At 62.9% G+C, this 22,848-nt stretch overlaps 3 protein-coding genes across 3 annotated transcripts; 2 read left to right on the top strand and 1 right to left on the bottom strand.

The window, feature by feature from the left end:
- The first annotated feature begins 828 nt into the window (after positions 1-828).
- On the top strand, positions 829-5,063 carry MFRP (membrane frizzled-related protein). The gene is made up of 13 exons (XM_064173138.1): positions 829-1,053; positions 1,146-1,257; positions 1,510-1,638; positions 2,005-2,166; positions 2,247-2,490; positions 2,583-2,713; positions 2,824-2,949; positions 3,085-3,161; positions 3,303-3,451; positions 3,620-3,750; positions 4,233-4,367; positions 4,526-4,653; positions 4,747-5,063. Exons 1-13 carry the CDS (start codon positions 1,000-1,002, stop codon positions 4,969-4,971), a joined length of 1,803 nt encoding a protein of 600 aa, XP_064029208.1. The 5' UTR covers positions 829-999; the 3' UTR covers positions 4,972-5,063.
- A 1,969-nt stretch (positions 5,064-7,032) lies between these two features.
- C1QTNF5 (C1q and TNF related 5) lies at positions 7,033-9,835 on the top strand. Its single transcript, XM_064173048.1, has 3 exons — positions 7,033-7,140; positions 7,978-8,210; positions 8,797-9,835. Exons 1-3 carry the CDS (start codon positions 7,130-7,132, stop codon positions 9,312-9,314), a joined length of 762 nt encoding a protein of 253 aa, XP_064029118.1. The 5' UTR covers positions 7,033-7,129; the 3' UTR covers positions 9,315-9,835.
- A 5,811-nt stretch (positions 9,836-15,646) lies between these two features.
- RNF26 (ring finger protein 26) lies at positions 15,647-18,145 on the bottom strand. The gene has a single exon (XM_064172971.1). The coding sequence runs from the start codon at positions 18,060-18,062 to the stop codon at positions 16,674-16,676; it is 1,389 nt and encodes a 462-aa protein (XP_064029041.1). The 5' UTR covers positions 18,063-18,145; the 3' UTR covers positions 15,647-16,673.
- Between the last annotated feature and the right edge of the window lie 4,703 nt (positions 18,146-22,848).

The following is a 22,848-nucleotide window of genomic DNA, read 5'->3' on the forward strand; positions in this document are numbered from 1 at the left end:
CCTGGAGTGAGGGTGAGGGAAGGAGGCATGGGTGCAGGTGGCAGTCCCTCCTCTCTAGCAGTTGCCTTTCCTCCTACCTCAGCCCTGCAGAGCTCCTCAGTGCCCAAGCTCTTCCCCCAAAGCCCCTGAACAATGCTCCCTTTCTCCTCTGCTTAGGGATGGAGAGGGGCACCGAGGCATTAAGGGGCAGTGGGAATTTTGCCACTCTCAAATTCTTCACAACAACAGTGGTGAAGCAGTGGCACAGGCTGCCCAGAGCTGTGGTTGAGGCCCCATCTCTGGAGACATTCAAGATCAGACTTAATGTGGCCCTGGGCACCCTGCTCTGGTTGGAGGTGTCCCTGCTGCCTGCAGGGCAGTTGGACAAGATGAGCTTTGAGGGTACCTTCCAAACTGATGCAATCTGTGACTCTGAATGTTGGTGGCATGGCTCAGGCATCCAGCTCCCGGGAGGTGTGAGGGCAGGAGGGACATGCTCAGCCTGGGCTCCCCAACACCACCTCTCTGATGCCACTCTGTGCTGGTGGAGAGCTGAGAGGCAGCAGGCAAAGCAGTGGTACCTCCATGCACCCAAGAGCAGGGTCCCCAGTGGGCTGGGCTCCCAGCAAGGCAGGGGCAAGCAAACCTTCCCCTTTAAGAAGCTGGCTCTCAGTGCCAGAGCCTGACCTCGGCATCCTCAGCTGAGCTGGATTAAGGGGGTGAGGGAAAGGGGCCTGCAGAGGGGGCTGGGGCTGTGGCTGTCGATCTCCTGGGGCTCCCAGCACTCCCAGCACAGTGGGCATGGCCTTCGGAGCTCTGCAGGGTCCAGCGCTGGGGCAGCACAGGTAGGCACAGCTGGCACTGCCTCTGCTCTGGTGCATGGAGCAGGTGTTCCCACTCTGCCTCAGGGCCAATGGAGGCAGCTGGGGAGGAGCAGTCGGTGGGGCAGGCTGCTGAGCTGGAGGGCAGAGTGTGCCCAGGAGGCTTCTAGCCAGGCTGCCCTGGACACTGCCCAGCACCATGAAAGACTTCACCGAGATCACCCTTTGCTCCGAAGAGCTGGACCACAGCAAGGTAGGGCTGGGGCTGTGGGGGCTGCCTCGGGTGCCCATCCAGACACCTGCAGTGTGCTTCCTGTGCTGCCAACTGCACTCATTCTTCTGCAGACCGAGTTCTGCAACCCTGTCTTTGAGGGTGAGGAGCCCCGGGCAGCACCAGGCAGCGAGCGCCTGCCAGGCGAGGACAGAGCCAGCCCCACGTCACCCCAGGACGGCCTTGGTACCCACCTGGGGGTTTGTGCACATGCCCCTTGCCACGGGGCCACCAGGAGCAGCCACTTGCCTGGGAGCTGGGTGGTGAGGCAAGCTGCCTGCAGAGCTCTAGGGCTGCTGAGGGCATTCATTAGCACCCTGGGGACGAGAGGTTGGAACATGCCCAGGCAGGGCTCAGCCAGCAGCCGTGCGGGGAGGTGGCAGGGTGGGGGTATGGCTAACAGCACCCAGGCTCTGCCTGCCTTCCTCACCCTCCCAGGCCAGCAGCTCTGGAGGCAGGCAGGCTGGCAGTACCGCGCCGACTGCAAGTTCACCTGGCTCTGTGTGGCCCTGATGAGCGCCATCCTCCTCTTCCTCATCGCCCTCCTCCTGGGCATCGTCATCCACCGTGAGTGCCCGAGTGCAGGGGGCTGGCAGATGGGCTGTGACCATGGGCTGAGGGGGACAGAAGTGGTTCAGTGGGAGAGAGGGTATAGCAAGGGCACCCATGCCACGCAGGACCTCCCGGGGTTCCCCCTAAGGATCTCTGCCCACCTCGTGTGGCAGAGTGGCACCATGCACAGAAGCAAGAGGGATCTCCACCGCCCTGGGGCCTATGAGAGCTGTGTGGGACCTCCTGGGACCTGCACATGCTGCATGGGTTAAGGCAGGAGCACAGGACCTGGGGCTGGCTGAGCTCCCTAAGCCCCTTCCCCACGCTGCAGCCCTTTCTTCCTGCTGGGGCTGAGCTGTGCCTGCTCTTCCCTGGGCACAGAGCTGACGTCCCCACAGCCATCCAGTGCCCCAGCTGCAGCCCTGCCTGCCCGTGGCACTGCCAGCATCACTGCAGCACCCACCCGAAGGGACCTCCTGGACCCCAAAACAGTTGCCACCCCAACCCAGAGCTGGCTGCCCACAGGTGGCACAGCAGCACCAGGTAAGTCCCATGTGAGCTGGGGTGCCGGGAAGGTGGTGCCCAGCAGCACTGGCTCATGCCCATGCTGTTGCCCCATGCAGCTTGTGGCGGGACCCTGCGGGGCCCTGAGGGCTCCTTCAGCTCTCCCAACTACCCCAGCCCCTACCCACCCCACACGCTCTGCGTCTGGCACATCGAGGTGGGTCCTGGCCTTGCCATCCAGCTGAAGATGGAGACATTCAGCGTGGAGGGCACTGCCTCCTGCCTCTTCGACCACGTGGAGCTCTACGAAGAGCTGGGGGCTGGCAGTCCAGGCTCTGCCCCAGCTCGGGGAGGTCCAACCAGGTAGTGCCCCTCACTCTCCAGGGAGCGCTGGCGGTGGGCAGGGAGCAGCACCTCCGGGGCGAGCAGTGCCAGCCCTCGTTGTGCCCCCCTAGGTTTTGTGGCAACGTGGCCCCTCCAACCTTCAACACCAACTCCAACCACCTGCGGGTGACCTTTGTCTCAGACAGCAGTGTGGGTGCCTCAGGCTTCAGTGCCCACTACCGAGCTGTGCCTCCCAGCGAGAGTGAGCATCCCCACCCCCGGGCGCTGTGGGCACTCCAGTAATGCCCAGGGCACTGAGACAGGGGAGGGTGCCCACAGAATGCCAACCTGGGCGTCTTTGCTTGACTGCAGAGAGCTGTGCCTGGGATGAGCACTTGTGTGACCAAGGGCTCTGCCTCCACCTGGGCTTCCTCTGCGATGGCTTCCACGACTGTGCCGACAGGAGCGATGAGGCCAACTGCAGCCTGAAGCACAAAGGTGGGCCAGGGCCTGCCCACAGCCTGCTGGCATCCAGCTGGTGGGAGGCAGCGACAGGGAAGAGAGGAGCCAGGGTGAAGGGAGCGGGGAAGGGGGTTAGGGGGCAAAGCTGCATATGTGTGTGTGTCCCTCCAGAGTGCGGGGGGCCACTGACAGCCTTGGAGGGGCACTTCTCCACCCCAAACCACCCCCGACCATACCCACACCAGCAGGTAAGGGAAGGGATTCTGGGGGGGGGTGGAGGTGGGAGGAGGGTGATGGAGAGATGGAGGAAGGCAGCATCCCACTGAAGGGAGCTTGGAGGTGCCCCTGCCTGGCTTCACGACTGTCCCTGGCTGTCCCCTGCCCTGCAGCTGTGCCTCTGGCAGATCTCGGTGCCCGTGGGCCACGTCATCGACCTCCACTTCCACAACTTCAGCCTGGAGTCCCACGAGGACTGCAGCTTTGACTTCGTGGAGGTGCACGACAGCACAGGCACAGGGGCTGCCAGCCTCATGGGCAGGTAGGGGCACACTCCTAACCCCTCCAGGCTTGCTGCACCAGCCTGAGTGCTCAGCTGGGGAAACTGAGGCACAGGGCAGGCTGGTGAGAAGGACCTACTGACCCAAAGGATCTGGGGAGGCACCGACTGGCCTCACTGCCCACATCTCTTGCCCCACCATCCTGGCAGGTTCTGTGGCCACCAGCTGCCACCTCTGCTGACCTCCTCACGCCACGTCCTGACAGTTCTCTTCGTGGCAGACGAGGGCGTAGCAGACGATGGATTCTTCGCCACCTACCAGGCCCGCAATGCCACGGAGAGTAGGTAGCCAAGCAGGGGCACAGGCTGACCCGGGGGGCTATGGCCTTGGGGGTCTTCAAAGCCACACTGAGCCAAGCCCTGGGAAAAAAAAACCAACCTGCTCTCACCCCATATCTGACCCTGCGTGGAGAAGGAGCTCCAGACCCCTGGGGTCCCCACTCACCTGCATCACTCCATGATCCCACTGATCCCAGCCGCGGGGATGTGGCCTGGAAGGGCTCAGCTGCACACAGGTGTGAGCCACCACCCGAGGGCTGGGAATGTAGGATCCCGCTGAGCTGGTTGCCTATCGACTCTGGCTGTGATGTGGCACTGCTCTGCAGCCACCCACCTGGATGCCCTCAGGCCAGCGACCAGGAAGAGCAGAGACAGGGGCAGCCAGCATGGGAACAGGCTGACTCCCAGCCATGCTCAGGTTGCTGTCTGCCCATGCCCATGCCTGAGCCCACGCCTTGTGGCACTGGTGCCTGTCATCCTACAGAGACCTGCAGCCCTGCAGAGTTCTCCTGTGGCAACGGGGAGTGCCGGGCACTGGAGTCTGTGTGTGACGGCTGGCACGACTGCCCCGATGGCACCGACGAGCTCAACTGCACTGGGGTCTCCTACCCAGCCTTTGGTGAGTGCCATCCCTGCGTGCTCCATGCAGCACTCATCCCTCTCCCCGTACCCCCCCCGGCCCAGGAGACACACTGGCAGCTGGCCCATGGCTGACATCTGCCCACCTGGTGGGCATCGCTGCTGCTGTAAGAGGCGAAGCACCTCACCCTGTGGCAGGGTCTGTCTGCGAGCCTGTGGAAGTGGAGATGTGCCTGGGGCTGGGCTACAACGACACCTCCTTCCCCAACATCTGGTTGGCCATCCCAGACCAGGAGGGAGCTGCTGAGGTGCTGCAGGACTACCAGGTGAGCTGCAGCAGGGGGCACGGCAGGGCAGGGCACGGCAGGGCAGGGCACGGCAGGGCAGGCTGTGGAGCACTCACTGCCGCCTTCCCGCAGACGCTGATGGAGCTCGCCTGCTACCAGCACCTCCGGCTCCTCATCTGCAGCCTCTTCGTGCCCAAGTGCACCCCGGATGGGGGTGTCCTGCAGCCCTGCCGAGCTGTCTGCCTGGCCGCTGAGCTGCGCTGCCAGCAGTCCCTGGGTCTCCTTGGCATCCTCTGGCCCATCAACTGCAACATCCTGCCCGACTCCAATGACCCCATAGAGTGCTTCCAGCCATGACGTGGCAAGAGAAGAGGAGCAGTGGCTGAAGCAGCTTGCCCAGAGCCCCCCTCCCACCCTAGATGTCTCTTCCATCTCTTCCTGTTGCAAATCCCCCACTTCTAGGGTGTGTCCCCCCCCCCCCCCCCCCGGCAGCACCCTATTGCCTGGCTCCTCACCTGCCCTGGGGTCATGCCCTTGGCTCAGCACTCAGATCAGTGCCTGAATGCCGTGGGCTTGCCCACAGAACCAAGTGCCTAGAGAACAGGTGCCCCTTCCCAGCCCTGCTGCAGGGAAAGGTTTATGCTGGAGAGGCTGTGCCCACAGGTCGGAGCTGTGCTGGGGGTGCCAAGCAAAGTGCCCTTGTCAAGCAACGGGACAGTAAGTGGAGAGTTGGGCACTGCCTCCCCATCTCCAGCCAACCCCAGGTGTGTTGGCCAGAGCTGTGCATGGCTCCAGGCCCAGTTTTCTTTCTGGCCATGCATGGCCTCTTTTCTGCAGCCTTCAGGCAGCTGCTAGCCTGGTAGGGGAAGGGAGCCAGAGCAAGGCTGGCATGAGGTGAGCCAGCCTGCAGGCAGAAGAAGAGCCCAGGGCTGCCCATGTCCAGCAGCCCCAAAGCCAACAGAATAAACAGTGTGAGCAGCTGATAAACCCAGTGCAGGAGCTGGCTCATCTGGGGAGGGTCTGCATGTGGCTCCTGCCAGATCCTATGGGAAACTGAGGCCAAGAGAGGGAAGCCAGAGCTGGGGTGGGCAGTCTGAGCAGGAATGGTGTGGCACAGGGCAAGCTGCTGGCTGTAGGGGGTGGCTGGCTGCTGGCTGTGCCCTCGATGTGCTGGGGAGCTTGCAAGGCCCCAGGGGGATGGATGGAGCTCAGAGGGGGGTCAGGCTGGCAGCCCCATTGTGCAAGGAGGAGATCCTAACCCAGAGAGGGCTGTGGCCCCACTGACTGAGCTGGCTGTGCTGGCTTCATGCCACCCTGATGGCCACAGGCCTGGCAGCACCCTGTAGCCACAAACCAGCTCCCAACTGGCCAAAAACAGCAACCCCTTCACACCTTTGGAGAGAGGAGCCAGGAGGTTCCCTGCCAGCACCCAGTCTGGTAGCCAAGGCAGGAAGACTCAGCCAGCAGCATCATCCATGCTGCTGTGGGCATGGGGAGGAGGAAGTCAGCACTGCCTGTATGGCACAGCTGGTGTTACTGGGAGCAGCCTGATCTTGCAGCCAGCACACTGCTGCCATTCCCACCCAGCTGCTCTGGGGCCTCAAGCCTGCTCAGCTCTTTCCCTCCCTGCATGACCCAGCTGCTGAGCTGGCTGCAGAGCGTGGGGACATCCCCAGCCAGAGGCCTGCCCTGCTGCTCAGCGTCTGACTATGTCCCTTGGATGCACTCGGTGCTGGAACAAGTTAAAGGCAGCCTGGGAGTGCCCTCGAAAGCTCTGCCACATGCTCCGGGTGCCCTAGGGCTAGCCCTGCTGCATGGCACGGCCAAGGTGCTGCCTTTCCACCTGTTTGCTTCTGACTGGCACATCCCTGCCAGCTCAGCCCCACATGCTGCCCCCAGACCCTACCTCAACCACTGCCTCCTGGCTCCTGCCCCCAGCTCAGCCCCAAATGCTGCCCCCAGACCCTACCTCAGCCGCTGCTGCCTGGCTCCTGCCCCTCCCTGGGGGTGCTCCTAGGGCTGGCACTGTCAGCCTGTGTGTGTCCTGCTACCAGGGACAGCCCCAAGGCTGGCAGTCAGGGGACCTGCATACCCCAAAGACTTCCCTCTTCCTTCTGCTGCTCCAACCCTGCCTGCCTTTGCCGAGTCTCCCTCCCTTGGCTTTCCTCTTGCTCCACTTTCAGCCTGCAGCCTGTTTGCTCTCATTTCCCCTCCTGCTGCCCAGATGAGACGTGTTCAGCTTCCCCTCCCTTCGCCAGGCTGTTTGTCTTGCTCTCCCTCCCCCCTGCTTACAGCACTTCTGACACCATGGGATTATTTTCCTTTTTCCCCTTGTCTTGTAGCTTTTGGCTCCCAAGGCCCTTGATTTCCTTTGGAGTTTGGGAGGAGAGACGTGAGGAGGAGGGGGGGGGGGGTGGAGAGGCTGCTTGTCCTAGGGCCTTCGTCAGAGTGAAGTGGTCGGGAGGAGCTGCAGCCCCTCCGCGCCGGAGAGCAGCGAGGTGCTGGAGCAGGAGCCATGGGAGCGCAGTGAGTGGGGCTACCGCAGCCTGCCCAGCAGCTGGGGCGTGCTGGGGTCCTGGCTCTGGCGCCTGGGCGGGGAAGAGAAACTTTCCTCCTCCTTTTCCTCTTTGTTGCAGCCATCGCATCCAGGAGGGGGAAGAGAGCAACTCTCTCAGGGCAAGGCCACAGGGAGGGGGCCGGCGTGGGTCACAGGGCTCTGCTCTGGCCGGGCCGATGAGGGAAGGGCTGGGGGCAGCAGAGCGGTCGGCAGCAGCAGGGTGGTCTGGCACGGCCAGGGATGCTGCGGCCGTGCCCCAGGGAGCCGGCCGGGCGTGGAGCAGAGCTGCCGGCGGCAGGGATGCTGCCAAGGGCTGGGCCACGACACGGCCCCGTGCACCCCGAGCTGCCGCCCCCACCAAGCGCTGCCCGCATGCCACAACCACCACCCCCCCCCACACGCTTGCTGCCCTCCAGCTGACCCCTCCAGAGCGCCCTGCCAGCACCCCCCACACCTCCACAGCCGGGCATGCTGCCAGCGCGGCAGCTCCCCCTCCAAACAGCCCCCAGACACGACCATGGAGCTCCTGCCTCCCACACATGCCACACTCCCTCCCCAGGCCCTGGGGCCTGGCACCGCCTGGAGCCATGCCGTGGGGGACGATGTGGTGGCAGGACCAGCAGTGGGGATGCTGCGGCAGGTGCAGTCTTGCTGCAGGGAGCGGCCAAAAAGGCAAAGAGGGAAGAAGAGAGGCAGAGTCACCTGCTACACTCCCCTGCCCCCTCCCTGCCGAGCACTGCAAGCTCATTTCCTAGCCCCCTTCACTAAGCTCCCCAGAGCTATTGCCCTTCTCTGCCTCCTTCCAGCCTCTCCGTGGCAGATGAGATGAAGCTCCTCTTCCTCCTCTTCCTCCTCGGGCTCATCACCAGCTCCTTGCAGATTGAAGACAACAAGATCCCTGGGCTGTGCTCAGGGCAGCCAGGCATCCCGGGGACCCCAGGGCTGCACGGGGGTCAGGGTCTGCCAGGCAGAGACGGACGAGACGGCCGGGACGGGGCGATGGGGATGCCAGGGGAGAAGGGCGAGATGGGCCCTCCTGGTAAGAAATGAGACATCCCAGCTGGGGAGGAGCACCTGCTCTGCCTTGGCTGTGGGGAATGCCCTAAAGCCAAGGAGTCAGCCTTGGATGCTGACACAGCCTCTCACTGCCAAATCAAGAGTGAATCCTGCCAAGTGCTCCTTTCATACCACCACCACCACCTCTTTGGTCCTGCCTGTGGTGACCCTGTGCTCCTGCAGCAGGGAGCAGCTCCCTGTCACAGGCCAAGCTGCACTTCTCCCCAGCCCTACTGCCACTCCTCACTGCCAATCCCTGCTTTAGGAGGCCCCACCAAGCTGTCCCCAGAATGCATCAGCATCATCCCTGCCCCGGCTCCTGGGCGGGGTTATCTCCCATCCTGGAGGAGGTTCTCCAACTTTCTGATGCTGCTATGCCCACTTATGTGCCCCTAGCCCCTGTGCTGCTCCCCAGGTAGAGGGCACTGGCCATGGCAGATATTCATCACCCGCATCCCGTGGGAGCTGCTAACTCTGATGGGGCTGGGGCTGGGAGAGCTACGCTGGCAAGGGGCTGTGCCAGTGGCAGCGGCTGAGAAGTAACCCTGTCCCCTTCCTGCCCGCCCCAGGAGTCCCCGGTCCCCGCGGGGAGGTGGGCAGCCCCGGCAGGGATGGGATGTACGGCGAGAAGGGGGCGCAGGGCGAGTGCGCGGTGGCTCCGCGCTCAGCTTTCAGCGCCAAGCGCTCCGAGTCGCGCAGCCCGCCGCAGCCCGACCAGCCCATCCGCTTCGACGTGGTGCTCGTCAACGAGCAGGGCCACTACGACCCTGCCACCGGCAAGTTCACCTGCGAGGTGCCCGGCCTCTACTACTTCGCCGTGCACGCCACGGTCTACCGTGCCAGCCTGCAGTTCGACATCATGAAGAACGGCCACTCCGTCGCCTCCTTCTTCCAGTACTACGGCAACTGGCCCAAGCCTACTTCGCTCTCGGGGGGGGCCCTGGTCCGCCTGGAGCCCGAGGATGAGGTGTGGGTGCAGGTGGGCGTGGGAGACTACATTGGCTTCTATGCCAGTGTCAAGACAGACAGCACCTTCACCGGCTTCCTCGTCTACTCCTACTGGCAAAACTCTGCCGTCTTTGCCTGAGCCTGCCCCCGGCAGCGGCCAGGGCCAGGACCTGTCCCTGTCTTCAGCCATGCGCTGGGGAGCTGGCACATTGGGGCCCCTGCCCTGCTTCTGCCACTGGGTGCAGGGCAGGGCTGTGGCCCCTCTGCTGCCTGGCGGGTGGTGGGGAGCATCCCTTCAGCAGCGCTGCGCTGGAGCTCAGTATTATTACCTCTGGTGCCAGGCTCTGAAGCAAGATGCCCGAGCCAGGTTGCTGCAGTAACCTGGTTGTTGTATGCTACTCACCACAGCCACCTGGGCACACAGCCTAGCCCCACCGGTGTGGGCACAATGCCCCGGCCATGCTGCCAGCTTCTCCCCATGTGCAAAGCGAGCTGGGCTGCCTGGCCGCTGGCACGGCGAGGTGCCCGCTCTTGGCATGTCCCAGGACTGGCAGCTGTCCTTCCTGTCACCCCACTCTCTGCCTGCCAGCCGCCTCCCCCTGCCCCCTCACCCTCGATACCTCCTCGGCCATACCCTCAATAAACAGCTCCTCAGCCACACCTGTGCCTGCTGCGTGTGCCTGCCCGCTGGCTCCTGGGTGTCAGCACCCCTCTGGCACTGGGTGCTGGCACCGGCCGGAGCAGCGAGGGGTGCCGATGGGGCCAGCGCCGTCCTGCCTGGGGGAAGTGGCGAACGGGAGACCGGGAGGGGACGGGAGGGACCGGCAGCAGCCACTAGATGGAAGCATCAGCATCCCGTAGCGAGCGGCACGCCGCGGCCACGCTGCCCGTGTACCCTGCGCAGGGCTCCGGCAGGGCAGCGGGCTCGGGGACCACCCCCGCCAGGTGCCCCGGCTGCCCGCGGCTCGACGTTAGCACCGGCGCCTTGCCGAGCGCTGAAGGTCCCTTGCCACCGCGGTCACCTCGGTGGGCGCAGGCTCGCCCGTGGCGAGGCAGGGACCCTGGCCAGGCGGGGGGAGCCGCTGGCCCCACGCTGCCAGCAAGGGGCTTGTGGGGGTCCCCTTCTTGCCGGCCTCGCTGCCAGCCCCGAGCAGCAGCGTGACGGTGGTGACTCTCTGCTGGGAGAAGGGGACTATTTTTAGCCGGGGAACGAAGATCTTCCTCATTCCTGCCCAAAATAGGTCCCTGCGGGGACCAGCCGCGGAAGGGGCTTTTGGCCAGGGGCCCAACTCCTTAATGGGCCCTGCCGCTGGAGCGGGGCGGGCTGGGGACGGCTGCTCTGCCCGGCCATGAGGTGGCAGCTGGGTTGGGCTCTTCTCCTGGCAGTGCCAGTAGTCACTCACCAGCCCTGGAACCCCTTTAGACGGCCAAACAGCTCCTGTCCCTTATTCCTGCTCCCCTGCTGCTCCCCAGGCTGTACTGTGTGGAGCCCCCAAGACTGTGGCCATGCCCACCCTTGCAGCCTGCTCACCTGCACCGGCTGGGAGCTGCCAGGCTGGCAGCAGCCATGGGGCCAGCCTGTGTGCCCCTGTGGAAAGCCAGCACCACCTCCAGAGGGGCTGCCCACCACTCACAGCTGCCCACCCTGGGACTGGAGACCACATAAGGACCTGGCCTGAAATTGTGCCAGGGGAGGGTTAGGTTGGAGATGATGAAAAATTTCTTTGCTGCAAGAGTGGTCAGGGACTGGCACAGGCTGCCCAGGGAGGTGGTGGAGTCCCCATGCCTGGAGGTGGCCATGGCACTTGGGGACATGGTTTAGTGGCCATGCTGGTGCTGGGTTGCTGGTTGGACTGGATGATCCTGGAGGCCTTTTCCAAGCAAACACTTCTGTGATTCTGTGATTCTATGACCTAGAGCCAAGGGCATGGCACTCTGCAACCCACCTTGGCTGTGTGGGACTGGGGGGGGATACGCAGTCAGCAGTGCCAAGGGCAACTCCTAACACACAGTGGTCCATGGATGTGCTGGGGTGGGGGGAGGTGAAACCTCTCTCCCTCCCGGGGTCCCCAGGGGCTTTGCTGGCCGTTTTCCAGGCTCCTCTTCCCAAGCCTGGCTGCAGGATTGGGTTGCAGCGGAAGCCTCTGTTTGGGTTGCTGATGGCCTTTGCTGTAAGCAGAGCTGCTCAGGCCAAACAAGGCAGCAGGGCAGATCGATGGCCTGAGCTGGCTATTCTGGGAGAAGGAAAATTGCTTTTTCTTCAGATGAAGACAGGGGAGGTGTGTGTGGGGGCTGGGAGCATCCTCTGGTGCCCTGTCAGGATGGGAGAGCAGCTGACAGAGGCTACCACAGACACAGCAGTTTCTGAGCTCTGCTTTCCTTGAGATGTTCTTGGTCTTCTGGACACTGCCTGGGATAACTGGGAAGGCTCTGAGGAGCACAGGTGTGCCTGCTGCTGCCTGGGGAACAAGAGGAAGAGGATAAGGAAAGGATAAGAGAAGGAGAGCCACAGGATCCCTTAACTTCTGGCAAGTTTCTAGTAACTTCTAGCTGCTTCTGAAGAGCCCTTCCAGGTGCTGCCCCTAAGGAAGGAGTGCTTCAAGTCCTCTTTCCAGGTGTGCCCAATTTAGGGAGGGGCTGACATTCTTCAGCCATTGCAAGGGCCTATATAAGAGCCAGGCTCAGGCAGAGGAGCTGTAGTGCAGCTGGCAGAGGTGGCAGTTGGTGCAGGGGCTGGTTTGGGGGCATTCTAAAACCAGAAGGTGCCAGCAGCATGCACGGTGTGGGCACACCAGGGTCAGAGCCCTCAGCAGCCACTGGAGCAAGTGTTCCTGCAGTGCTGGAAAGCACAACCTTGAGCTGCAGAGGATGCCTGGAGCCAGCTGCTGGGACTGGCAGCCTGCAAAAGGTATGTGGCAGTGCTCCTCTTGGAGCTGTTTTGTCAAGTAGAAGAGCTGCTGAAGGAGGTCAGCAGGCTGCATGGTATCAGGGAGAGCACGAAAAAAAGGTCAACTGAATCATCTCTGAGGCCCTACTGCTACAAGAGCCTAAACTCTGGGCAAAGAGTGCACCTGCCAGGTCCAAAAGTAGAAATGCCCTTGCTGGAGAAGGTTGTCCTGGTGCCTCCTGGCAGTGCTCCACCCAGAAGCTTGTGGTTATGGCACAGGTTCAGCACCTTGGTCGCTGACACAGTGCAGGCAGTGCTCTGCAGTCATCTTCAGGTGACCTCTGCCAGCTGACCTGGTAAGGAGAGCTCTGCCCTGGGAATGGCAGGGGAGGGAACAGTCCTCACTCAGCCAGGGGTGGGTCAGGGATTGGAGCAGGCTGCCCAGGGAGGTGGTGGAGTTGCCACTTTAGGACGTGGTTTAATGACCGTGGTGGTCTTACACTGATGGTTGGACTCGGCGATCTTGGAGGTCTTTCCTGACCCAGCCCACTCCGATCTTGAGCTCCCTGCCAGCCTCAGCCACTCTGCATCCCCCGAGGTCTCTGAGGCGCTGGGACTGTCACCACGTTCGGAGGGGGGGGGGGGGGGGGGGCGTTGTGGCTCCCCGTACCGAGCTGCTAATGAAGGGAGCAAAGCTGGTGCACAGGAGCAGCCCAAAGGCCCCCCGCAGCTCTGCTGCTGAGCATCACCTGCTCCCTCCCTGCGGGCCTGATATCCGTAGCTGCTCCTGCTGCTGTGCATCTGCGGCAGGCGGCAGCGGTGCCAGCTCCCTGCTGTCAGGCAGACGACGGCTGCTGTCCCCAGGCTGGGACTAGCAGCTCATTAGGGCTGGGATATTGCAGCCAGGCTGACAAAGGGATCCTGGGCATTTTCCCAGGGCCTGGGGTGTTGGAGCTGGCTTCAGCAAGCTGTTGGCCCCCACCAGTCCTAAACTGCAGTAACCCAGCAGCAGCATGCTCCTCCTTCCTTGGGGAAAGGGTGGGGGGGGGCTCAAACCAGCCCACCTGGCTCGAGTGTGAGGCTCCCAGGTGAGCCGTGGGGTAGGAGGACTGCAAATCTTGAGCCTCTGTGAGCACTGCTGCTGTTGAACACCTAGCTCAGTGCTAGAGAGCAGACAGGTCTGGCATGGCTGACCACCAGTCCTGGGGACTCTATGAACTGCCCATTAGCTGAGGGGTGGCTGCATTCTCCTGCTGCAGTTACCTGCTGCTTGGCCAGTGCAGCAGCCAGCAGCTCACTCTGGGGATGCAGGGAGAAGGCTGTGTCCTTCCCACCGTGTCCTTGCTTGGCAGGCTCAGCTGCAGCAGCCTGAGGTAGCTGAACACCCTCTCCATCTCTCATCATTAGGGCTGGCTGAAGGGGTGGTGGGCTGGGAGCACCCTACCCTTCAGGGGATGGCAAACATTCTCCTCCTGGCCCCCTGCCCTAGGGCAGCTCTGCAGCCTCCCTGGCTTCACACACCCTGGCAGCACGAGAAGGCTGAGCAGTGCCTCTGTTTCCCCACTTGTCACCCACCTGCAGTCAGCCCTGTACAGGGCTCAGGCAGGCTGCCAGCATGGGCCTCTCTCCTGTGCCCACGCTGTGCCTGGCAGGGTTATGCTCCTGCAGCAGATGACCACTCCTTTCTGGCCTCCAGGGAGCCACTCTCTGTACAACTTGGTTAAAATCAGTGAGCTGGGCATGGGCCTGCCAAGGCAGGTGAGTTCAGGGCAAGCTGAGCCAGAACTCCTGAGGTCTTTGCCCATCACAGCCCTGAAACATTTTTCCAAACCATTTACAAGGATGCTGGAGAAGCAGAGGGTGCTTAAAAGCAGGCAGCAAGTGCCAAGAGCTCAGACCACTGCCAGGGAGGGAGTCACTTCTGCAGCAGATGCCTCTGCTCACCAGTGGCCCTGCGCTGCTGAGCCTGCCACAGCCTTTCTGCCAGGCAGGACCCAGCCCGGTGCTGTCTTCAGCCCTGGCACAGTCAGCCTTGCCAGCGTCCTCCCCTGCAAGCAGTAGGCCTCTCAGATGGGTGTGTATTGTTGTGCATGTTTCTGCCAGCCTGGGATGTGCCTCCTTGCACATCCACAACCACCCCTCTCTCACTTGGGGTTAGCAGAGCAAGGGGTGAAGGACTGCACCCCCAGAAAGCTCCCCCACTATGTCTTCAGGTATAGATTCACCTCCTGGGTGCCAGGCTGTCCCTGTGAAGCAGCCCAGCTACAGGGTATCTGAGCTTGCTGGTGGTCTTAGCTCTCCAGTTCTGATGCCTGGTGGAGTGGGAAGAGCTTCCTCTGGAGCCCAGCAGAGAGGAGGCCTCCCCCCCAACAGAGAACCCTTCCCAAGAATGAGGCAGCAGGCAGCTTTTGGTAAAGGAGGCTTTAATCTGCTCAGTGCCTACTCCATTGTGCAAAGACTTAAGGCAAAGCTTTCTCTTTATTAACAGGCAACAAACCAAAGACTCTAAAACAAGAAATGTGACTGCTGTAATAACAACAACTTAAAAAAGGGGTATGGGGGAGAAAGTGCAGTCCTGAGGTGTCCTTCCCCCTCTAGCACGCTGGAAAGATTGCACTCAAGAGCTGTGAGCTGGTCCCAGCTGAGCACCACTGCCTGCAGCCAGAAGCGTGGCCACGCTCCCAGGGGTCTCCAGAGGCACCCTCGGGAAGGCTGCAACACCATCTCCTCTAGCAGGAGGACCTCTGGAAGTGCCTGGGGCAAGGTGGAGCCTGTGAGGCCGCACTCATTGCTCCACCCAAGGGCTTGGCTACTCAGCTGCGAGTGTCACTGGCTGCAGCCCTGGGAGAGGTGGCTGGAGAGAGCAAACGTCCCCACGGGTGGCGCACGCTTTGGGAGGTACTGTGGCGTGGGCAGGGAGCTTTACATCTCTGCAAAGTGAGGTGGGTGCAGCTGACAGCCCTGGGGTCAGGCCCTTCTAACACCCATCAGTGCTCAGCAACCCAGTTTGGTCCTAGGAGTCTCTCCAACAAGACAGCATCTTGCCCCAGCTCAGCTTTACAGCACAGAGGCACATCCCAGCGTGGCCTGGCCTCCGCTGCCTCTGTTTTGGCTTAAAGCACTAATCAAGGAGAAGAGAGACAGAAGCCCATGCCAGGCCCCCTCAGGCTCTTGGCTTGCAGTCCAGGAGCCCAGAGTCTGTGCAGTCAGGCTCCAGCCAGAGTGGGCTGTGGCACGTGGCTGACCTCAGGCAAGCAAGTGGAAAAGAGAAAGCTTTATAGAGCAAGGCCCTCCTGCTGCCCAGCACTCCCTTGGAACAATGCTGGTTGACTAAGCTGGGATGAGCCATCCTGGGCCTCCCCAGCTAGGGCCAGATGCCACTTCTAAATCTATCTAGCTACATTTTCTGACAGACAGTAAGACAGAACAACAGTGCAACCCTGCCCTAATCGAAGATAGCCACGGTCCTGGTACTGCTCCGTGCACACAACTGCAGACCCACAGCACAGATAGGCAGCACTTGTGCCTGGAGCTGGAATGTGTCAGTGCCCCCAGGAGCTTTGGTGTGTCCTCTCCCTCCCCCCCCACCCCAAGAGTTTTTTTTCTCTACCCAGCACAGCCTGGAAAGCAGCAAGCAAGCACTGGTGTGAAGTGCCCAGTTCCATTGAGCTCTCAGCCTGAAGAAAATGTGCATTACCCAGAGAGGAGTCTCCAGCACCGGCTCAGATGTGTGGGGTTGCTGCTGCTGCCAGGGCTGCAAGCACTGAGCAGCCAACCAGCCCTCGGGTTCCCCGAGCAGATAAAGTAACTCCCTCCAGCCTCCCCAGGTGAGTGACCTGCTGTGTGCTTGCTGCTCTTGCATAGGTGATGTGTGAAAGCAACAACACTGAGCTCTGCAGCTGCTCCCAGCAGGGCCCTTCCTTGTCTTGGCAAGGGGAAAAGGAAGCTCAAACCCCAAAGCCACAGGGGAAGGATTGTGAAATACCCCCAGAACCCTGCTCTTTCCCAGCTGAAAGCCAGGCTCAGCCCTCTGACAGCAAAGCCTAAAAAGCTGGAATGTGCTCACTGCCCTCCTAGGACTTTTCCAAAAGGAGCATCCTTTTCCCTTCCAAGGGAGCTCCCCAACTTGGATGGTGGGAGGAGGAAACAGAGGTCTGACTGCAGTCTGCCAGGCAGTTTTCTGGTCAGACCCTGGGAAAAGCCCTCCCTTGCCTTGCACCAGGCCCTGTGATTCCCAGGAGGACACAGCCTTTCACCTTGCCATCAGCTTTGACGAGGAGGGACCAGAGCATCCTTCTCCCCTCTGCTCTCTGTCTCAGATTGCTGCAGACTCAAGGCAACAGGCCCTGAGACCACAGAAGTTAACAACAACAACAACAATCTTGCTCTTTCAGCCTGCTGCAGAGATCAGCAACAGCTCTTGCTAGCGAGACCTACGAGCCGGTCACACAGCAGATCTGGCCAGCAGGCACTCCCAGCAGCCTGCTGCCTTCTCAGCACCACCCTTAGTTCTGTGGAAGCTGCTTAAAGCAGCCCTGGGGAAGTTCTGCTTCCTGCCAAGAGGCAGTCAGGAGTGCCCTCGACCGAAAGGAACAGAGGCAGCCCTGGGGCTCACAAGTAGACGTTGAGCGTCTGGAGGATCATCTGGCGGCACAGGGGGCAGTTGCGCTGGTAGATGGCCTGCTGCAGCAGCACCTCCGTGCACTCCTGGCACAGGCACAGGTGCCTGCAGGGCAGCAGCAGCACGGTCTTGGTTTGGTCTTGGCAGATGACACATTTCTTACGTTCCTCTTGTTCTTTCAGGAGCATCCAGGGGTCGTTATCTGGAGTGCCCTCAGCATCCGCAGCTGCTGCTGCGTTCAGCTGCTGCCTCCGCGGACCTTTCCCCCTGCAGGTGCTTGGTTCCTCCCGGGGAGGCTGGAGACGCTGTCCTGCCGCGGCACTTCGACTCAGGGCTGGCCGCGTTTGTGGCCCCTGCTCTGCCTCCAGGGGGTCCTCGTGCTCGGCCGGCAGCTGGCCAGCCCCTGCCAGCGTCAGCCTGCTGGGGGCCGCAGGTCTCGGTGCCAGCACAGGTGCCCCTCGCTGGGCGCTCTCCCGGTTCGGCGTTCTGCCTCCTCGGCTCCAGTCGGTCACCTGCAGGCTCCAGTCCACCAACCTGCGCCAAGCCTGCGAGGTCATAGCCATGCCCAGCGTCAGCACTGCCACCTGGTAGAGCCTCCACGCGTCCCGCTGCAGGCGGTGGTAGGAGGGCAGCGCGTTCAGGCAGCCCAGCACGTAGCCTGCCAGCGTCCACAGCAGCCCGGGGTTGAAGACAAAGGCGCCGATGACAGCGATCAGGAGCAGCAAGCCCAGGCCGTAGATGTTCACGAAGAAGACGCTGACGAAGAGCTCGGCGGCGGCGGCCAGCAGCTCGCAGGCCAGCTGGCAGGGCGACCAGAGCAGGATGGCCACGGCGATGGCGCCGCTGCAGACGTGGGCCAGGAGGGCAGCCAGCAGGTCGGCGGCCCGCAGGCAGGGGCCGGCCACCGAGTCCCACAGCGCCAGCGCCAGCGTGAAGAGGTTCTGCGTGCCGAGGAGGCAGAGGTTGAGCAGGCTGTTGACCAGGTAAGCCAGCAGGCTGGTGCCGATGGCCAGGCCCTCCCCGAGCTGCCTGGCCAGGGCCTGGCCGCCGCCCAGCAGCCCGCAGAGCTCCCGCAGCAGCAGCTCCCGGCCCCGCAGCGCCAGGTGCGCCAGGAGGTGCCCCGCCGCCCGCAGCGCCTCCAGCCCGCCGCGCAGCAGCCCGCACAGCCCCTGCGCCGCCGCCCGGGCCAGGGCCGCCGCCGAGCCCAGCAGCCCGTCCCAGCACGCCAGCGCGGCCGCGGGCAGGCTGCAGGCCGCGGCGAGCAGCCAGAGCAGCGCCGACACCAGCGAGGACACCAGGAAGAAGTTGAGGTCCAGCAGCAGCAGCAGGAGGTCCAGGGCCGCCCGCAGCCCGCGGAGCAGCAGGAACAGCAGGTCCATGGCGGCCGGGGGGGGCCCCGCCGGGGCCGGCAGGCAGCGCTCGCCGCGGGGACCGCTAGGTGCCGGGCGCCGCCATCTTGGGGGCGCCGAGAGACCGCGGGGCCAATCGGCGGCCAGGGACACGCCCCTGCCCGGCGCCCATTGGGCGGTTCGGAGGACGCGGCGGGGGCCCGGCCGAGCGGGGCGCTGCGATTGGTGGATCTCGTGGGCCTGTCCGTTAGGGCGGCCCCGCCTCCCGCCGCGCTTAAAGGGCCAGCGGCGCTGCCTGGGCGCCCGGCGGGGCAGGGGCGGCCGCGTTAGGGCTCCGCGCAGGGCGGGAGGGGCGCCCAGCCTGGGGCCGCACACGTGGTGAGTTGGCGGCGGCCTCAGCCCTGGCAGGGGATGCTGGCGCTCGCTAGCAGGGTGCTGGGAGGAAGCGCCTGCGGCCGGGTCAGCTCGGGGCGCTGCTGCTCTCGCCCCACCAACGAGCTTCCTGCGGGAGGGCCCAGAACAAACCCATGGCCGTCGGCTCCCGGGCAGGGCGTGGGGCTGCCAGTGCCGCCAGTGCCGCTGACCTTCGCTCTGCTGCGTCCCGGGGGATGGTCCAGCCTTGCCGCCCTGCGCTGGGATAACGAGCTCAGGAAAATCCAGCCCCTGAGCCCAAGGCTTTTTAAGGAAGAGGGAGGCGAGCGGAGTGGATGACCCATGGGAAAGACATCTGCAACCCCCAGAGGCACCAGCTAGCGCAGAGCCAAGCGGAGAAGCGCTGCACGCCCGGCAGCAAGGGAGGAGTGCCGAGGGAGCAGGAGTGGAGTCCCCCTCCTGCGGTTGCCTGCCCCCTCTGCTATGCGCTGCCGCCGTAACGCTCCGACCTGGGCCAGGCGCTGAGGCAGGGGCCGTGCCCGGGCAGACCCTGCATTGACTGCTGCTGCTTGCTGCCATCCAGCTCTCTGGGATGGCAGATCCGCCCCTATCCATCTCTCCATCCATCCCTGCCTGGGGTCTGTCCTGCGGGCTGTCTCCTCCCTGGCTGGATGATTTTGGATGTGGGTTCCCTCACACTGGGTGCCTGGACCCCTCCCCCCCCCCCCCTCAGCAGCGTGTGCCCATGTGACAGACACAAATGCTTTCAGCATTTATGGTAATGTTTGGCTTTCTCATTACCTCATCAGACAGGAGGAGGAAAAGAAGAGCTAAGCCAAGGGCTGTGCATGCTCCACTCATTGTCTGCCTCTGGCCATGCACCTGCCTCCTCAGTTTGCTGCCAACAGGCTCCTTGCTACAGGGCCAGAGAGATGCTGGGACTGCAGGATCCAGCAATCACAGCTCTGTAGCAGGGTTAATCATAGAATCAACCAGGTTGGCAGGGAGCTCCAAGCTCATCCAGGCCAACCTAGCACCCAGCCCTATCCAGTCAACCAGACCATGGCACTAAGTGCCCCAGCCAGGCTTGGCTTCAACACCTCCAGCCACAGCCACTCCACCACCTCCCTGGGCAGCCCATTCCAATGCCAATCACTCTCTCTGACAACAACTTCCTCCTAACATCCAGCCTAGACCTCCCCTGGCGCAGCTTGAGACTGTCCCCCCTTATGCATCCTTTCTCCATGTTCCAGCGGTCAGAGGACAGCCTGTGCCTGCTCTCCTACAGCAGATGGTGTCCAGCTCCACAGCATCCGGATCTGCTGGAGAGAGGGACTTGTGTACCCCCACAAGGGGCATGAAGAGCAGCAGGGCACTGTGAGTACTTGGGATCAGTTCAGGTTGGAACATCTGTTCAGCTGGAGCAGGCCAAAGTGGGGTGTCCAGTGAAGGGGCTGCAAGGCTGGGTGTAGGGATGGAAAATGACATCCTGAGGGTGGGACAGAGGTCCCTCCCAGGGTGTCTGGCAGCTGGAACATGGCCAGGACCCCAAGGTCCCCCCCAGCTGTCCCAGCACTTGCTGCAGGTCCAGGCACAGTGCCACTGTGTTCCCAGCTGTGCCTGTGGCAGCTGCCAGCAGCAGGGCAGGATGGGCCCCGCTTGTGAATCCCTCTCATCAGCCTCTCAGTGCTCATTTGGCACAGAGCAGACAGAGCTCTGTGGCAAGCCAGACTGCACTGGTGTTAACTGGGGCCAGCATAACCCATCATGAGAGTGCAGGAGCTGGGATGTCTGCGCAGCCCTGCCTGGAGACCCATTGCCACTCAGGGCTCGTGCACTTCACCAGCTCCGTTGGCACTGAGCCTGACCACAGGGCTGCTGCTGCATCATGCCTCTGAGCTGCCTTCCCAGTGCTGAGCTCACTGCAGCCAGGCAGTGCCCTGCACTTTGGGGAAAGAGAGCAGACAGAGGAGCCAGGCACAGAGCTGCCTTGGCCCTCACCCTTGCAACTCTTAGCTGGAAACAGAAAAGGGAGGGGGAGCAATCCTGGGCCCAGGTGTCATGGTGCACGAGGAACATTCTGGAACCTGACATGCTTGAGGGGGGAGCAGGATCTTATGCTCTGGGTCTGGGCTGTGCAGAGGCTGGTGCCAGGCTACAAGTGTTGGGGCTGCCTTGCATCACATGCTGGGCAGGTCCCTGCAGACTGGCTGGGAACAGCCTGTGGGTGGCAGAGGAATGGGAAAAATGAGGCAGACAAAGGGCTGGCAGCACAGCCTGCATTTGCAAGATGGTGCTGAGGGCTGCCATGGCTCCCTCCAGGCCTGCCTCTGCAGCTTGCTCAGCCCCAACATCTTCCCCTGCCTTCCTAAGACCTTGCTGCATGGGCATAGCAGCCCTGGCACTGCCCTGAGGCAGGGAGTGTGCTTCTGCAGTATGGGTCCTGCTGGCATCATACCAGTGCTCCCAGCATGATCACAGGCGGTCAGGCAACTGGGACCATCCCCAGAGTGCTCTTGCCTGTGGACCACTGGCTATGTGGCAGCTCTGGCACCTGGGAGAAGCCAGCCAACAGAGTCCTGGGCACTGCCAGCAGCCTGATGCCTTTGCCAAGGGCCAGGGCAGATGCCTGAGGCCAGGCTGGAACAACAACTCATTCTGCTGCATCCGCTCCAGGAAAGTCCCCTAACCCCACTTGGGCTCAGCTCCAGCACTCTGTGGCTCCCTCTTCCTCTGCCCTTTGCCTCACCTTGGAGCTGCAGGTGATGGAGTCCCCCACCGCAGGCTCTTCAGCTGGCAGGGAACAAAAATCAGGACCCACCCTGCATGCCACACTCTGGGGGCTGCCAGGGAGAGCCTGCAGGAAGGTTTGGGTGCCCATGTCCCACACTGCTTCCAGTAGCAGGCACCTTCCCTGCTTGGTTCACCCTGTGGACTGGTGGAGGAGTGGGAGCACGACGGCTGCCCACCAGCTTTCGGGAGGGCTGAGGCTCTCCACTAGGGGATCTGGGATATCTCTCTCCTCCTGGAGCCTGGCCAGGCAGCCCTGGGAAAACCAAGTCCTCTTCCATGGGAAAGTCCTGTAAGGAGAAATCCCTGCTCAGCCCAGGCGGCCCCACAGTTCCCCTGGGCCTTGGTGCTCCTGCCTGGCCCCGATGCTATGGGGCCAAGCAGGGTGTAGGGCGTGAGGAGGTGGCATGGGGACTGCACTCTGCTCCCTGCGTTCTCCCAGGCAGCCCTTATCCATCCTTGCTCCTACTCCATGTGCCCTTGCAGCGGTGGGGACCCTTCCCCAAAGCCCTCCAAGGGGATTCCTCCCAATCCATGGGTGTAAGAAGTGCTCCCCAAAAGCTGGGGCTGGCCTCGCCGCCTGCCTGAGGCTAATTTCTCCTTATGCTTCCTTGCAGTCGCTCCTAATGAGCTGTCCTGGGGGACCCCCAGCCCTGCAGACAAAGCCAGGATGAAGACTTCACCGCCTGGGGCCACAGGCAAGTACAGGAGGTGATGCTGGGGCCCCACGCTGGCTTTCCCTCTCGTCCTTGGCAGTGGGCAGTGCGCTGCTCAGGGACGCCACGGCGGGTCCGGGAAGCTGGGTGCCAGGGAGGGCAGGGCAAGGCAAGGGCGTTCCTCCTCTCCGTGCCTCCGCGGAGCCGTGGCGCAGCCGCGGGTGCTGGTGGCAGCTGCTCCTGCCGGGCGTCCCGCAGCCGGACCCCCACCAGCCGGGTGCAAAATCCACCCCATTGTGTGGGCGAGTGCCCGGCCCCAGCCCATCTGGCGCTCAGACAATGAGGCTTTTTTCCACCCGCTGCTGGGGGAGACGATCTCGGAAATCTTCCAGAGGAAAAGCCTGGTTTATAAATAGTTGTCCGTGGGCTCCCAGCTTCCCCTCCGCTGCCCCATCGGCCCCCAGCCCCCCGCACCAAGGGTAGAGGAGTGCGGGGCACGTCCTGGTGGCTGTGCCCCGTGCAGGTGAGCGGGCAGCATGTGGCTGCTGGGCAGCACCCGCTGCGGGCAGCGGGGAGCCTGCGACAGACGGCCTGGGCAGAGGGCTCCTTTCCCCTCTCCCTCGGTGGTGGCCATCCGCTGGCTAAGGTTTCCCCAGGAGCGCTCACTGCTGCAGCTGTCCTTGTCCATCGACCTGCAGGCAGTGAGGGTCAGGGCCCCGGGGCAGGGCGCATGAGGAGAGCTGCGCAGCTCCGCAGCCTTCCTCGCCCCCCCTGTGCCGCTCCCTGCGGAGCGTGGCCAAGCCCACGCTGTGTGCACACCGCAGGGCAGCGCAGGGGCTCCCGGCTCTGCCCTCTCACGGCGGCACCAGCGCGGCGCTGGATGCCAGGGGCTGCGCTCTGGGTCACATAGGGCAGGGTGACCCTATCCAGCCTGGCTCCTTTTAGGGTCTTGCCACTGCTCCGCATCCGCTGAGTCCTCTGCTGTCTCCGTGCAGCTG

Source organism: Pogoniulus pusillus, chromosome 38, assembly GCF_015220805.1.
Source record: "Pogoniulus pusillus isolate bPogPus1 chromosome 38, bPogPus1.pri, whole genome shotgun sequence".
Taxonomy (NCBI): Eukaryota; Metazoa; Chordata; class Aves; order Piciformes; family Lybiidae; genus Pogoniulus; species Pogoniulus pusillus.